Raw genomic sequence first — 15,847 nt, 5'->3', positions numbered from 1 at the left:
ATACACAGCAGGTTCATGGGAGAGGCAAGGAAGAAGTAGCACTTTTCTGTTCATTCCCATTAAACCACAGAGGTACACTTCTGCCCACTTCTTGCTAAATTGAGGGCTCAATTCAATAAGTCTCTAATGGTATATCTATAAGGTGTGGATATATCTATAAGGTATGACAAGTTCCTAAAATCTCAGGACTTCTGTAACACAATAGGTGAACCATTTCATTGGTATCTTAGTTTCTCCACTCTCTAAATTGATTTAAGTATGAACATTATCCTACTCCACACAAATGGTGAAATATTTTAAAAGGGGGCCTCCCCTGTTGGCGCAGGTGGTTGAGCTCAGTGCTGTGAAGCTGTCCGCAGCCTCTGCAGTGCCGGTTCGATGCTGGCCAGCAGGCGAGAATCCCACATGGCACAGCAGATCTCTCCTGACTCACCTGCTGCTGCCCTCAGCAGTGTATTTCAGTCAGTCTGCCTGTTCTGTTCCCCACTCTGTCTCTGGTGAATCCTCTCACCCTCCCGCACATCTGGTCTGTACCCCAGTTCTTGTATAAAATAAAAATTAAAAAAAAAAAAACTTTTAAAAGGACAGCATTTAAAGCAATGAAAAACAACAACTAGGGCTGATTTGATTATACTACTAAGAACTGTTTTGAATTCAGAAAGAAAAATAATATGGATTCCAGGAGTCCTCAATAAAGAGGTGTTTCTGCATCTTTGGAACTAAAATCACATTTCTCTATAGAAATATCGGTATTTCTACTAAAGAGATAACATATTTGGGGTGTGTCACAGTCTGTACAAAATAAGGGAGCAAAAATGAGAGCACTAGTAAGAGGCAGATAAAAGGGATTTACATACCCACAAGGTTTGGTTTTGGTTGGTGCAGTAGGGAAGGCCAAAAAGAAAATTAACTTCCCCAGAGGCTGCCTAGAACTACAATTCCCAGGATGCCACAGTGCAGGCTCCCTAGCGGATGCGATCTCAGACTCTTGAGCCTTGCACGACTGGCTGCTGGGGTACTGGACCCTCTGCACCATGGCTTCTCCCAATAAAGCGGTTATTGTTCCCGGGAACGGAGGAGGGGATGTGGCCACCCACGGCTGGTATGGCTGGGTGAAAAAAGGGCTGGAGCAGGTAAGAAACAGGCGCTTCTCTGCTGTGGGAATTCAGCCAACCGCTGGAGGGACACAAGGGAAGGAGGACTGAAGTTTGAACTCCCCCCACCCACCCCTCTTCAGCAAAACCTTGTTTTTATTCCTTCCTCTGTCTTAAGCTCTGTAATTAGCTTTGGTCAGAATTTCGGTAGGTAATTTGCCTATAAGACTTCTGTTAGGGCTTTTCAAAAAAAATTTTTTTTAATTAAGGTAACATTGGTTTACAACACTGCGTAATTTAGAGTACAGGGTCACACCTCTTCAAGTGTATGTTACCCACCACCAGGGCACCAAAGCCCTCCACCAGGGCCCATTTGGTGAGGGCTTATTCTTTAGAGTACAAAGGACAACCTACTAGACCTAGAGACCAGATCCCTACTCCCTTCCTGTATCTGCTGCTGGGTCAGATTTGGGACTTCTCAGGTAAGTTCATATCTGTCTTCTCTCTTCTTTGCTGCAGATTTTTAAAAAAATTCTGTAGGTAATATTAAATTATATAATGTGTAATATGTAAATTATGAAATGTAATGTAATGAATACCTGAGACTCCATCCCCAAACTAGAATCTAGAACATTACCTGTGCATGTGAAGTCACCTGTATGTACCTCCCATCCCATTTCCCTCACTCTGAAATTTGTTTTTTCATTTGCTCCCCTTTTGCAATCTGTATGTATCCTTTAAAAATATGGTGTTTAATTTGGCTTCTTTGTGAATTTTAGAGAAATTATATCCTACTGTGGGTTGTCTTGTGCATCTTGTTATTTTTAGTCCTTTTCAATAGCCAGGCAATAGGACTGCTTCCTGGAATCCTATTGTCTAGAGCTCTAGAGTTGGTTTCAAGAACAAAATTCAGGGTTATGTCTAAAAACCATGGTCAGAGCTATAAACCCAAAGATCACAGCTGCAACTCTTCAAGAGGATAGTGCATTGGTAGTAACATATTGCTAACACACACCTAAAGAAATGTGATCCTGAATCATATGCGTGTTGTAAACCAATGTTACCAAATTTTATTTTAAGATTTATTTATGCTTACAGGAACTGGGGTACAGGCCAAAGTGCGGGGGGTGAGAGGATTCACCAGAGACAGTGGAGAATAGAACAGGCAGATCGACTGAAATACATTGCTGAGGGGAGCAGTGGATGAGTCAGGAGAGGTCTGCTGCGCCATGTGGGTTTCTCCCTGGCCGGGGATCGAACTCGTGCTGCAGTGGCTGTGGATAACTTCATAGGTTGTGTCTTAACCCCTTGCACCACCAGGGAGGCCCCAATGTTACCAAATTTTAAAAAAGGCCCTTACAGAAGTCTTATAGGCATTTTTACCAACAAAAATTTCTAGTTCTAGAAGAAGGCAAAAGCTAGTTCTAGAACTTAAGACAGGAGATGGATGAAGCAGACAGGGCTTTGCTAAAATGGGGTGGGTATATCACATCTCACTTCCTCCCTGGTGCATTCTTTTTGACTCAGGACAGTTTGTCTAGAATGCATTCACTCATGCCCTTGCTATAGATATATGCTTGTGCAGTGGGTATTAAGGTAGCTTTCTCTATAAAGAGATCTACACAGCTGGCTAGATATAGAACTACAGACAGAAGGAGTTTATGAGGGATTGCATATTCATGTGTAATCCTGTAGCACTTAACCCACTTCATTTAATAATGTAAGCAAATACTTGTTGAATTGATAAAGATCGTATCAAGTGTCTCATTTCTTATTAGCTCTTAGGTGTAATGTATTAGGTGCAATTAAGCTCTTTGTTATATCCTTTTTTTCTTCTCCTCATATCACAGATACCTGGTTTCCAGTGTTTGGCTAAAAACATGCCTGACCCAAGTAAGTTTTAAACTTGCTTTAAAATAGCCTCTTTGTGTTTTGATGTCATTATTTTCTTGGAGAGAACAGAAATCTCACAGTAGAGAAGCCGGAGGGACTATATATCTGAGACTGAATGATAACAGGCAGGTTGGGGAGGAGGATGTAAACCCAAAACTAAAACAAACAAAACCCCAAATCCTAGTATATCAAGAAAAGCACCTGGACCTAATTAACTTTCAATTTTGCAAACAACTTGATTTTCCCCTTTTATAAATCAATAAATATTTTCAGGCAAAGTTTATGGGCGTTTCCTTTGAGGCAGAAATACAAAACTTTATAGCATTTATATGAGATTCTAATATTAAAAGGTAACATTGCCACTGTTGTTCTGAATGTGTCTATGACTTGTTTCAGGGATTTCCTTTTGGGAAGGAAAGTCTATATAAGTGCATGAATTTGGGAGAAAATGTTGTCAGTAGCTTTTTAAGTTTGAAACTTTACATTAAAGCTTCAGGGTTACTTATTTCTTCAGTGTTTTCTCACAAGAACTTGGTAAGAAATAAAAGTAAAACTACAGATTTGAATCTTTCAAACAGCAATACAAGTTTTTGACTATAATAAGAGAGCCCCATAAGCCATTATGGTCCTGTAGTTTTAAAAGTTGTGATCAGCTGAGTCTGTTAGAAAGGTGGGGTAGTGTTAAGCTAAGACTGTCCCTATCAAATGACAGGCTGTTTCTTTACCCTGAACCTTAGTTACAGCTAGAGAGCACATCTGGCTGCCCTTCATGGAGACAGAGCTGCACTGTGATGAGAAGACCATCATCATAGGCCACAGTTCCGGGGCCATTGCGGCCATGAGGTGTGATCCCTGTAAATTGTCACCCCTGTGTGAGCTCCTGCCATGCTTGCTTGGGAAATACCTTGTGCAGATCTTAAATTATACTGTAGAAGAAACAGTGCTGACCTCAAAAGTTGTAACATAATCTGTCCTAATTCCTTCCTGGTTTGGTTAGTGGATTAAAATTTTTTTTGCTCTTCCTGGCATACAATGATCCTTTTAAGGATCCAGGCCCCAGGTTGCTTCCTGTCACCCTCAGAAGAAATGCTCAGCCTTCAAGGCCTCACTAGCTCCGATGTTTTTACTGCCTCCAGTCTGGATTACAGACTTCATGCTTAGCATGAACCTTCCTTTGGCCTGTGCTTGCTGTTATTCTTCCATACCCTCTGTCCCCTAGATACCTGCAAGACTTTTTTTTCCTCTCGAATTTTTGAAGTTTCTGCTAGAATATCTTCTTTCAGTGAGGCCTTCTTTAATCACTCTCTGAAACAGCAACCTCACCCCTCTGATTCCTATCCCCCTTATACCTTCTTATCCCCCAAATTACCTATAGCACTTTTCGCCACCTGATATCCTGTTTATTTCTTGTCTGTCTCCTGATAATAGAATGTAACTCCATGAGGGTGGGACTTTGTTCACTCTGACACTGAAACCCCAGTGCCTAGAAGAATCTGGCAGATGGTAGGTGCTTAGTAAATATTTGTTAGAGGCTGCTAGTGCTCCCTACCCCCAAATCCTTAGGATTCATCCTAAGGACACATCCAGATGCTTTCCACCAAAACATTATGTCTTTCTCTATAGGCTTATGTGGCCTAGGGAGTAGGGACTTAGATGGCTGAATAAGTCTATTAGGGTTGGGTTTCCTCCCTATTTTTTAGAATGGATGGCAAAGGATTATAGTTTTTGTGTTGTGCCTTTTCCCAAGCAAGATGTCGCGTGAATTACTAATACATGTTGGACACTTCTCAAATTCCATAATCTTTCAGGTATACCAATGAAAACTATAAGAATAACATTTTCCAATGAGGAGCTACAGAATTATGGTACAGCATACTATTTATAAGCTGCTAGATAGATGGAGACATCTCTTTATGCCGAAATCTATACCAGTTCAAGGCCAACTGAATTTTTATCAAGCCATTGGCTAATAAAGATGGGCTTTCTTTTAAAGAACCCTGAAACTTATTGCAGGATTTTCAGAATTAGCTTCAAAAGTTAATGTAGGCAAGGAGAAAAATAGATGCCCAAAACATGAAGTGTGAGATTGTAGGGAATATCAACATTGAGGACTACCCTATGAATTACTTATTTATCACAAAAGGGAGTGACCTAATTTATATTACCATAAGGAATCACATTTAATCTCACCGGTAATGGGAGAGGCGAGCATCATGTGCCTTTGATGTGACCGAATGGGAAGGACATAATATTGTCTATGTAGTAGTCTTTTTTAAAAAAAAAAAAAAATTATTTAATTTTGCTTAGAAGAACTGGGGTGTAGGAAAGAGGTTTGGGGTGTGAGGATTCACCAGAGACAGAATGGGAGCAGAACAGGTGGATATTTTGAAATGCACTGCTGAGGCGAGCAGTGGGCAAGACAGGAGAGGTCTGCTGTGCCACATGTGGTTTAGCTTCTTGGCGGGGGATCAAACTCAGGCCGCTATGGTGATAGCGCTGAGACTTAATCCCTAGGCCACCAGGGAGGCCCACTGTCTATATATATAGTTTTCTTGCCAAAAGTATTTAACCTCAGTCTAATCATGAGGACACAGAAATTCAGTTTAGGGAATAATGTACAAGAAAACTGGACTAAACTCTTAAAAAATGTTAGTGTTAATTAAAAAAAATTTTTTAATGGATTAAAGTGTTATGAAAACCAAATGTGATGCATCATCTTTGACTGGATTTAGGGTTGAAAAGCCATTTTAAAGAACATTTTTAGTACAGTTAGAGAGAGGGGAAATGAATACAGACCTTATTCCTCTATCAATGTTAAATATATTAGGTATAATTATGGTAACATGGTTATAGGAGAGAATGGCCTTGTCCTTAGGCAATACATTCTAACGTATTCAGGGGTGACGTGTGACAAAATGAATGACAAGATGCTATTGTTCTAACTTTTCTGTAGTTTGAACAATTTGAAAAGGTTGGGTAAAAAGTTTAGGTCCCAGAAACAAAGACCAGCCTTAAATCTTTCCTTGGCACAGAAACTCTTGAAACTGTTACCAGTCCACATCTTTCCTTAACTTAGTCTTTGCTGAGTGAGAGAACTCTCTGCAAATAGCTCTCTACTTGCCAGGCACATTCCTAAACACCAGGGTCATAATGGTCAAGAAAGTTCGTATCTTCTTTTCGCTAGCCAAGGGCTTATGGTGGTGGTGGTGGGGGGGGTATAATATGACAGAAAGCAGTATTACAGTGCAATGTGGAATGTATGGTAAAAGAGGTGAATTTTTGATCTGGTAGTTTTCTTAAAATATGGCTTATAGATGACTTGCAGGTTGGGGGAGGTATAATACCTTAAAATGCAGATACCTGGGCCTCAGTCCCAACCCTTGGAACCACATGCTCTAACTGAACCTGAGAATCTACTTATTAACCAACTAAATAATGCTGATGTATACTACACATCAGCCAACCAAATAACATGCACTAATGCACACATGGAAGGGGATGATTATATTGTATATTTGGAAAGAATTATAGGACAGCTTTGAACCACTTTGAAGAATGAGTAAAAACCCATCAAATAGCCAAGGTTGAGTGACTATCCAAAAGGCTTATATTATTTCAGTTTCCTTGCCATTTTTCATATTAACCTCAACAGCATCTAGCACACGGCTCCTGTACATTAGAGCAAATGAGATTTTAGGTCGTTTACTTACTTTTTGGAGGTCAAACTTAATGTTATATATTAGCTGACATCATTTCTCTCTCTCTAGATATGCAGAAACGCATCAAGTATATGCTATTGTTTTAGTGTCTGCATATACATCAGACTTGGGGGATGAAAATGAGCGTGCAAGTGGTAAGTGTGGTGGCAGAAGACAACAGAAAAACCTTACTTCTGGCCTCGGGGCTGCTTCTTCACATTATGAAACAGTATTCTCTTTCAGATAAGCTAAAATATTATGTAGCAGCAAATGAGAAATATTTACTACCCATCACTGGGTATAAGATAGGCACTTTGAGAAGTGGACTTTTTTTTTTTTTTTTTTTTGCGTAGAACTGGGGTGTAGGCCAGAGTCCGGGGTGGGGGTGTATGTGAGAGGATTTACTAGAGACAGAATAGGGGGCAGAACAGGTGGATTTACTGAAATACACTGCTAAGGGGAGCAGCAGCATATGAGACAGGAGAGGGCTACTGTGCCGTGTGGGTTAGCTCCCTCGTTGGGATCAAACTCAGGCTATAATGGTGATAATGCTGAGACTTAACTCCTAGGCCACCAGGGAGGCCCCTGGTAGACCATTTTCTTTTTTTTTTTTTTTTTTTTTCCAAAAACTTCTTTGTTTATTGACTTCCATAAAGCATTGTTCAGTGCTGCCTCACTCCCTGATACTGGCAGAAATGGCCATCTATGTCATCATTATGGTACACTTTGGGATTTTCTTTTTTTTTATTTTTTTTTATTTTTATTTTTATTTTTTTATTTTTTTTTTTAGATAATAAATTTTATTGTTATATTCCCCATACAATTGCAGCCCCCCCATTATGACCCCAATCCCTCCCCTCCCGCCCCCGCCCCCCTAAAAGTGTCTCTGGTTCATAGTTTTTTGTTGATTTTGATTTTCACTTTCCTATAGTTATTCATTTTCCTGGTCCCTTATTTAAGTTTTCTAGATTCCTGCTATGAGTGAGACCATCTGGTATTTTTCTTTTTCTTTTTGGCTTATTTCGCTGAGCATGATCCCTTCCAGCGCCATCCATGTTGCTGCAAATTGCATGTGTTTATCTTTTTTGAATGCTGAGTAATATTCCATGGTATATATGTACCACATCTTCTTGATCCAGTCATCTATTTTTGGGCATTTGGGTTGTTTCCAAAGCTTAGCTATTGTAAAGAGTGCTGCTATAAACATAGGGGTGCAGGTGTTCTTTGGAATTGATGTTTCTGTGTCCTTTGGGTAAATACCTAGGAGTGGAATTGCTGGATCATATGGAAGCTCTATGTTTAGTAGGTCCAGAAATCTCCACACAGCTTTCCACAGTGGTTGGACCAGTTTGCACTCCCACCAACAGTGCAGAAGAGTTCCTTTTTCTCCACACCCTCGCCAACATTTGTTGTTGCTAGTTTTTTTAATATGTGCCATTCTCACTGGTGTAAGATGGTATCTCATGGTAGTTTTGATTTGCATTTCCCTGATGGAAAGTGATGTTGAACATTTTTTCATATGCCTGTTGGCCATTTGCATTTCCTCTTCAGAGAAGTTTCTTTTTAGCTCTTCTGCCCATTTTTTGACTGGGTTATTTTCTTTGTTGTTGTTGAGTCTCATCAGCTCTTTGCAGATTTTTGTGATCAGTCCTTTATCATTAGTGTTGGGTGCAAAAATGTTCTCCCAGTTGGTGGGGTTTCTCTTTGTTTTTGTTATTGTCTCTTTTGCTGTGCAAAAGCTCTTTAATTTGATGTAGTCCCAGCTGTTTATCTTTGCCTTCACTATCACTGCTTTGGGTGATGTGTCTGTAAAGATGTCTTTGATGTGCAAATCACGTAGTGTTTTGCCTATATTTCCTTCTATATATTTTATGGTTTCAGGTCTTATGTCTAGTTCTTTAATCCATTTTGAGTTGATTTTTGTGTATGGGGTGAGGTAGTGGTCAAGCTTCATTCTTTTGCATGTAGCGACCCAGTTTTCCCAGCACCATTTATTGAACAAACTTTCTTTGCTCCAATGCATACTCTTTGCTCCTTTGTCAAAGATTAGTTGACCATAAATCTGTGGGTTTATTTCTGGATTTTCTATTCGATTCCATTGGTCTGTATGTCTGTTCTTGTTCCAGTACCATGCAGTTTTGATGATTATGGCTTTGTAGTATAGTTTGAAGTCTGGGAGTGTGATGCCTCCATTCCCTTCTTTTTTTTTCATGAGAGCTTTGGCTATTCGGGGTTTTTTGTGATTCCATATGAATTTCATCAATAATTGTTCTATTTCTTTGAAGAATGACATTGAACTTTTCATTGGAATAGCATGGAATCTGTATATTGCTTTTGGAAGGATGGCCATTTTAATAATGTTTATTCTTCCAATCCATGAGCAGGGGATGTCTCTCCATTTCTTTGTGTCTTCTTCTATTTCTTTTAACAGTGTTTTATAGTTTTCTTTGTATAGGTCCTTTACCTCTTTTGTTAGATTTATTCCCAAATATTTCATTTTTTTTGTTTCAATAACAAAAGGGATGGTTTTTTTGATTTCTTCTTCTTCAGATTTATTGTTTGTGTATAGGAAGGCTACTGACTTTTGCGTGTTGATTTTGTATCCTGCCACTTTACTGAACTGATTGATGAGTTGAATTAGTTTTTCTGTGGAGTTTTTGGGGTTCTCTATGTATAATATCATATCATCTGCAAATAGTGATAGTTTGACTTCTTCTTTTCCTATTTGGATTCCTTGGATGTCTTTCTCTTGTCTTATTGCCCTGGCTAGGACTTCCAGTATTATATTGAAAAGCAGTGGTGAGAGTGGACATCCTTGTCTTGTTCCAGATCTTAATGGAATTGCTTTCAGCTTTTCACCATTGAGAATGATACTGGCTGTTGGCTTGTCATAGATGGCCTTTATGATGTTGAGGTATGTTCCTTGTATCCCAAGAATTTCAAGGGCTTTTATCATGAATGGGTGTTGCACTTTGTCGAAAGCTTTCTCGGCATCTATTGATATTATCATATGGTTTTTATATTTCTTTTTGTTGATGTGTTGGATAACGTTGATTGATTTTCGGATGTTGAACCATCCTTGTGTCCCTGGAATGAATCCTACTTGGTCGTGGTGAATTATCTTATGGATACATTGTTGGATTCTGATAGCTAAAATTTTATTGAGGATTTTTGCATCAGTGTTCATTAGGGAGATTGGCCTGTAGTTTTCCTTTTTTGTGTTGTCCTTGTTCGGTTTTGGTATTAGTGTAATGTTGGCTTCATAGAACGTGTTTGGTATTGTCCCTTCCTTCTCAATTTTTTGGAAGAGTTTGTGAAGGATAGGCACTAATTTGTCTCTGAATGTTTGGTAGAATTCATTTGTAAATCCATCAGGTCCTGGGCTTTTGTTTTTGGGGAGGTTTTTGATTACCATTTCAATTTCGCTAATTGTAATTGGTCTGTTTAGGTGTTCTATTTCTTCTTTATCTAGCTTTGGGTGATTGTAGAGTTGTAGGAATTTGTCCATCTCCTCTAGATTGTTAAACTTGTTTCCATATAACTGTTCATAGTAGTTACTGATTATTCTTTTGATTTCTGCTGTGTCCGTTGTGATTTCTCCTCTTTCATTGATGATCCTGTTTATTTGTGCTTTCTCCCTTTTTTCCTTTGTGAGCCTGGCTAGGGGTTTGTCTATTTTATTGATTTTTTCAAAGAACCAGCTCTTGGTTTCATTGATCTTTTGGATTGTTTTTTTAGTTTCAATTTCATTTATTTCTGCTTTGGTTTTTATTATTTCTTTTCTTCTACTGGTTTTGGGGTTTTTTTGTTGTTCTTTTTCTAGATCTTTGAGCTTCGAGCTTTGGTTGTTTCTTTGAGTTCTTTCTTGTTTCTTGATGTGAGCTTCTATTGCTATATATTTTCCTCTTATTACTGCTTTTGCTGCATCCCATACATTTAGGATATTGGTGTCTTCCTTGTCGTTCAATTCAAAGAATTTTTTAATTTCTTCTTTGATCTCCTCATTAGTCCAGTGGTCTTCCAGTAGTGTGGTTTTTAATCTCCATGAGGTAGGAAAGTTCCTTGCCTTCTTTTTATGGTTTATTTCTAGTTTGATGCCTTCATGGTCAGAAAAGATGGTTGGTATGATTTCAATCTTGGTGTATCTGTTGATGTTTGTCTTGTGCCCCAGTATGTGATCGATCCTGGAGAATGATCCGTGTGCGCTTGAGAAAAATGTGTACTCCGTTTTTTTGGGGTTTAGTGTTCTATAGATGTCTGTTAAGCCCAATTGCTCTAGGTCCTTATTTAGAGCTTTGGTTTCTTTACTTATTTTTTGTCTTGTTGATCTATCCATTGTTGATAGTGGTGTGTTGAAGTCTCCCACTATGTATGTGTTTTCTCCGATGTCTGTTTTCAGAGAGGACAACAGTTGTCTGATATATTTTGGTGCTCCTTCGTTTGGTGAGTATATGTTAATGAGTGTTATTTCTTCTTGAAGTATTGTCCCCTTGATCATAATGTAGTGACCATTGGGGTCTCTTTTTATCTTTTTGAGTTTGAAATCTGTTTTATCTGATATAAGTATAGCTGTTCCTGCTTTCTTTTTTGGTCCATTTGCTTGTAGGATTGTTTTCCATCCTTTAACTTTGAGCCTATTTTTATCTTTTGTAGCTAAATGTGTTTCCTGGAGACAGCAAAAGGTTGGGTTGTTTCTTAATCCAGGCTGCAACTCTATGTCTTTTTATTGAAGAGTTTAGTCCATTTACATTTAGAGATAATATTGATATGTTAGCATCTGTATTTGCCATTGTGATTGTCTTTCCTTTGATTTTAATTATTTATTCTTTTAATAGTTTTTTTTTTTTTTTGGCCTTCTTTCATTGTTATTCATCCCTCTGAGGTTCTGGCTTTAGGACTCCTTGTAGTATTTTTTGGAGTGGGGGTTTAGTTGTAATGAAATTCTGGAGTTTCTGTTTGTCTGGGAAGGTCCATATTCTTTCTTCAAAGAGGAAGGAGAGCTTTGCGGGATAGAGTATTCTTGGTTGGCATTTGTTTTCTTGGAGTCTGTTGACTATGTCCCTCCACTCTCTCCTTGCCCGTAGTGTTTCTTCGGAGAAGTCTGATGTCAGCCTGATTGGCTTTCCTTTGAATGTTATCTGTTTCTTCCCTCTTGCCAGCTTCATTATTTTTTCCTTGTCCTGGATTCTTGGGAGCTTTACTATTATGTGTCTTGCTGTATTTTTCCTTTCGTCATGGAAGTTTGGTGTTCTTCTTGCTTCTTGTATATCAATTTTCAGCTCCTTCTTCACATTTGGGAAGTTCTCTTCAATTATCTCTTTGAATATTTTCTCTGTTCCTACATCTCTCTCCTCTCCTTCTGGTATTCCTGTAACTCTTATATTTCCTTTCCTCATGGAGTCAGATAGTTCCCGAAGTCTTTCTTCGTTCTTTTTCCTTCGTACTTCTCTTTCCTTTTCTGTTTTGGTTCTTTTTATTTCTGTGTCTTCAAGATTACTTATTCGTTCTTCCATTTCATCTATTCTGCTTTCATTGCTTTTCCCAGAATTCTTTAGTTCTTCCATTAATTCTTTGATCTCCTGCATTTCTTTTACTTCCCTCTTTAGGGACTCAATTTCTTTCTTCTGACCATTGTTTTCCTTCTCTAGGGACTCAATTGCATTCTTCTGATCGTTGATTATTTTTCCCTTATCATTGTTTTCCTTTATGACTTCTGTCAGTTTTTTAATCACGGCAATTTTAAATTCTCTTTCTGGAAGGCTCAGAAATTCTTCCAAGTTATTGTCGTTGCAATCTGGGGGCTGGTTTTCTTTTTGTGGTGTGCTTTTTCTCTGGAGAGTTGCTAGGTTGCGTGTGGTTCTTCTCCTCCCTACTGTCTGTTTTCTAATTTGCCGTATGCGTTGGGACACTGTGTTGTTGGGACTGGCCGGCATCTTGGGTGGGCTTCTCTGCTCCCCTCTGGTTCCTCCAGGAGTCATCTGTCAGTTTCAAGCAGTCTTTACCGAAGAAAGGTCCCTGTTCTAAAATGTCGATGTGGGGACACACTCCCCTGTGCGCCTGGTCTGCCCCGGCGGTGGGTTCCTGCTCCCCCTCTGGGCTTGGACTGCAGGCCAGAGGGGGTCTGGCGTGGGCGAACTTCCCCCGCTCACCTCTGGCTCCTGAGGAAGCCTTCTGCAGGTAGTCTTTACTGAAGAAATGTCCCTGTTCTAAAATGGTGATGTGGGACACACTCCCTGCGCGCCCGGTCTCAGGCACACTCTTCTGCGCGCCTGGTCTGCCCCGGCTGTGGGTGCTCGCTCTCCCTGTGGGCTCAGACTACTGGTCGGAAGGGGCCCGGTGTGGGCTAACTCCCAGCTGGCCACTGGCTCCTTCAGGAGTCTCTGCTGGCTTCAAGTCGCTAGGTGGCGCCAGAGATCTCTCCTAGAGCCCTTGGGGAGCTGATTTTCCACCCCGTGGGACAGGGAATAGAGCGGGGATGGTAGGGTACACCTCAACGGCTTTGGGGTGCTGTGTCTGCCTTGTGCCCCACCGTCGTGGGGAACCCACGCCCCTAATTTCGTGCCCCGGGTCTCAGTTCCAAAGCCCTCAGTTCCAGGACGCGGGCTGTAGCCCAGATCAGTGGCGCGGGAATGGCGCCTTTTGAATCCCGCTCCCCTGCCTGGGCGCCTGGTTCCTGCTCACTCAGGGAGGGCCTCCGCGCGTCTCCCCGCAAGCCTAGGTTGCAGGCGCGGGGACCTGGGCAGCTGCGATCCGATCCGGTTCCGCGTTTGCTTTTCAACCGCACTGCTTTTCAGCGTGATCCGCGCCGCTTTTCCGCGCAATCCTGATCCGTGTCTGGTTATCCAGCACGCTGCTTTCTGCGCAATCTTACCGGGCAGCCGGGGCTGTGTGCTGGTGCTGGCCTCCTCCTGGGGGGCGGGGCTCTCTTTAATGGCGCCTGGAGCTCACCTCCGCGGCGGATCCTGCAGGGTTTTCCACAGCTCCCATTCACGGGGTGTGGTGGCTGAAATAGTTCCTTTCCACTCACAGTCCCGCTTGCTGCGTCCTTTGTTCTTGTTGGCCGTTTTAGTTTGTTGTTTCCCTCCTCTCTGCTGATCGGAGAGTGCCGCCCCTGTGGGCGGGGGAGGGGAGCAGGGTTCTGCGCTTTCCTCCCTTCTGGTCCTCTTTAAGGCCACTTTCTTCTTCGGGCAGTTTGCTGGAGTCGTCCGTTCATCTTCCCTGTCCCAGTTCTCACTGGGACCTGCCGCTTTTCCTCCCTATTAACTTTTTTTTAATGGGAGATCTTACTCGCAGTGTCTCCTCGCCGCCATGTTGCTCCGCCCCCCTGGTAGACCATTTTCTAATCCATAGTCTATACTTGAAGCCTCAAGACCTGATTTTTTTTGAGCTCCATATTCTCCCTTCACAAGTAGCTATGGTATCAAGTACTACAGAATGGAAAACTAAAGAAATGCTTATAATTCACAATGTAGCCTATCAATGGACAATAATCGGTTATAAATATTTTTTTCTTATAGGATATTTCAACCGCCCCTGGCAATGGGAGAAGATCAAAGCCAACTGTCCTCACATTGTGCAATTTGGCTCCACTGATGATCCTTTTCTTCCCTGGAAAGAACAACAAGAAGTGGCTGATAGGTTGGGAGCCAAATTGTACAGATTCACCGACCGTGGCCACTTTCAGAACACAGAGTTTCATGAACTGGTTAATGTGGTAAAGTCTATGTTGAAAGTACCAGCATAGACAGGATCATTTTTGCTGTTCTGCATACTAATGTAGGGGTAGAACAATTATCAGATCATTAATAGATAATAATCTATTATCAGGTAATTACTGTACACATAAAACTGATCAAATTCCAAAAATGCCTAAAAGCAGACACAAGTTAGTGTTCACACTGTTACATATAACATTTCCATTTCTATAGAATCTGTCTCCCCAAATGTATGAACTAAAGCAGTTATTTCTCACTTGATAATTGACATAAAAGTAGCTTAATGACACTTATCAATTCAAAGTGAGACAGAAATGGAACCTAGGTTTCATGACTCCTAGTCCAGATTAAAACCAGATAGGTTTCATGTGTATCATAGGAATTGTACTTACTCCTCTTTAAAATAAAACTTTTCTGTTTTACTGGGAAAAGAAAGCCTAAGTCCAGAGTTGGCATAGAGCTCAAAACACTAGCAGTTTCAGGCTGGCCCAGGATTTTAAACCCAGACCAGGGCCACCACTTTTAACACCCTAACCCCCAGGCCTTCAAGCATGAGAGGATGGTATATTTGCATGTCGTGAATTGAATGCAAAGATCAGGCGGGACTACAAGCATGGCCTATGTAGCTGACTAGAGTAGTCTAAGACAAGCGTGGTGAGTGGCAATGTGGAGAACTCATGCCCAGTCTGAATTGTTGCCATGTACAAATGTTGCAAGATGTTGCCATTTTCTGAATTTTTGAGAAAAAAACTTCATAGTGATTTTTTTATTCAGGGAATATATATGCATGGATGTATATACAACCCATATATATGTAAATTATACCCAGTCTATATACATGTGGATTAAGTTGGCAACTTCAGTATAAATGAAAAATTTACAAACACTACAAGACACACAGTCCAAGCCATCCATGGTCTCTGCTATAAGTATTAACTTAGGTACACTTAATAATTCTCTATAAAGCCCAAGAAATGAATATATTATTAAAGGATGAAATCATGGGAACAATTTGGATTTTGTTACAGTCCTAAGTATTTTTAAAAATAATTTTTCTGTACTTCAAATTTTGTTCTTTTAACTTCCATGTTCCTTTACCTGTTTTTCAAGTACCATTCCATGATTTTTCTTCTGATCCTTTTCATTACCTAACATTTTTTTGTTATTCTTAAATATTGCCTTAAACAATTTCCAATGAATCCATGCTTAATGTTGCTGGACCTGACATTTGCTGCAGTTATGTGAATTCCCGAACTGTTTATGCTTTGAGGGGACTAAAAGCCATCATTTTAACCTAAAATGCCTTTTATGCTCAAAGGAAAAAAAAATCAGGAAAGACTTGCTAATCTTTTAGCAACAATTATCTTTGGGAAGTGGAATTTTGCTTAGTACAGTAAGATGGACATCTTTTTACTTTAAGCATCTGGGGATTATTTGAAATTTTACA

The 15,847-nt window shown here is 40.3% G+C and overlaps 1 protein-coding gene across 1 annotated transcript; it reads left to right on the top strand.

The window, feature by feature from the left end:
* Positions 1 to 1,034: 1,034 nt before the first annotated feature.
* On the top strand, positions 1,035 to 14,429 carry RBBP9 (RB binding protein 9, serine hydrolase; the record flags this gene model as incomplete). Its single annotated transcript, XM_084248243.1, has 5 exons — positions 1,035 to 1,133; positions 2,945 to 2,987; positions 3,725 to 3,830; positions 6,755 to 6,840; positions 14,203 to 14,429. 5 exons carry the CDS (start codon positions 1,035 to 1,037, stop codon positions 14,427 to 14,429), a joined length of 561 nt encoding a protein of 186 aa, XP_084104369.1.
* Positions 14,430 to 15,847: the final 1,418 nt, after the last annotated feature.

The sequence above is a fragment of the Talpa europaea genome (genome assembly GCF_964194135.1).
Source record: "Talpa europaea genome assembly, chromosome: 11".
NCBI classification, from domain to species: Eukaryota; Metazoa; Chordata; class Mammalia; order Eulipotyphla; family Talpidae; genus Talpa; species Talpa europaea.
This window is presented reverse-complemented; position numbering and strand designations above follow the sequence as displayed.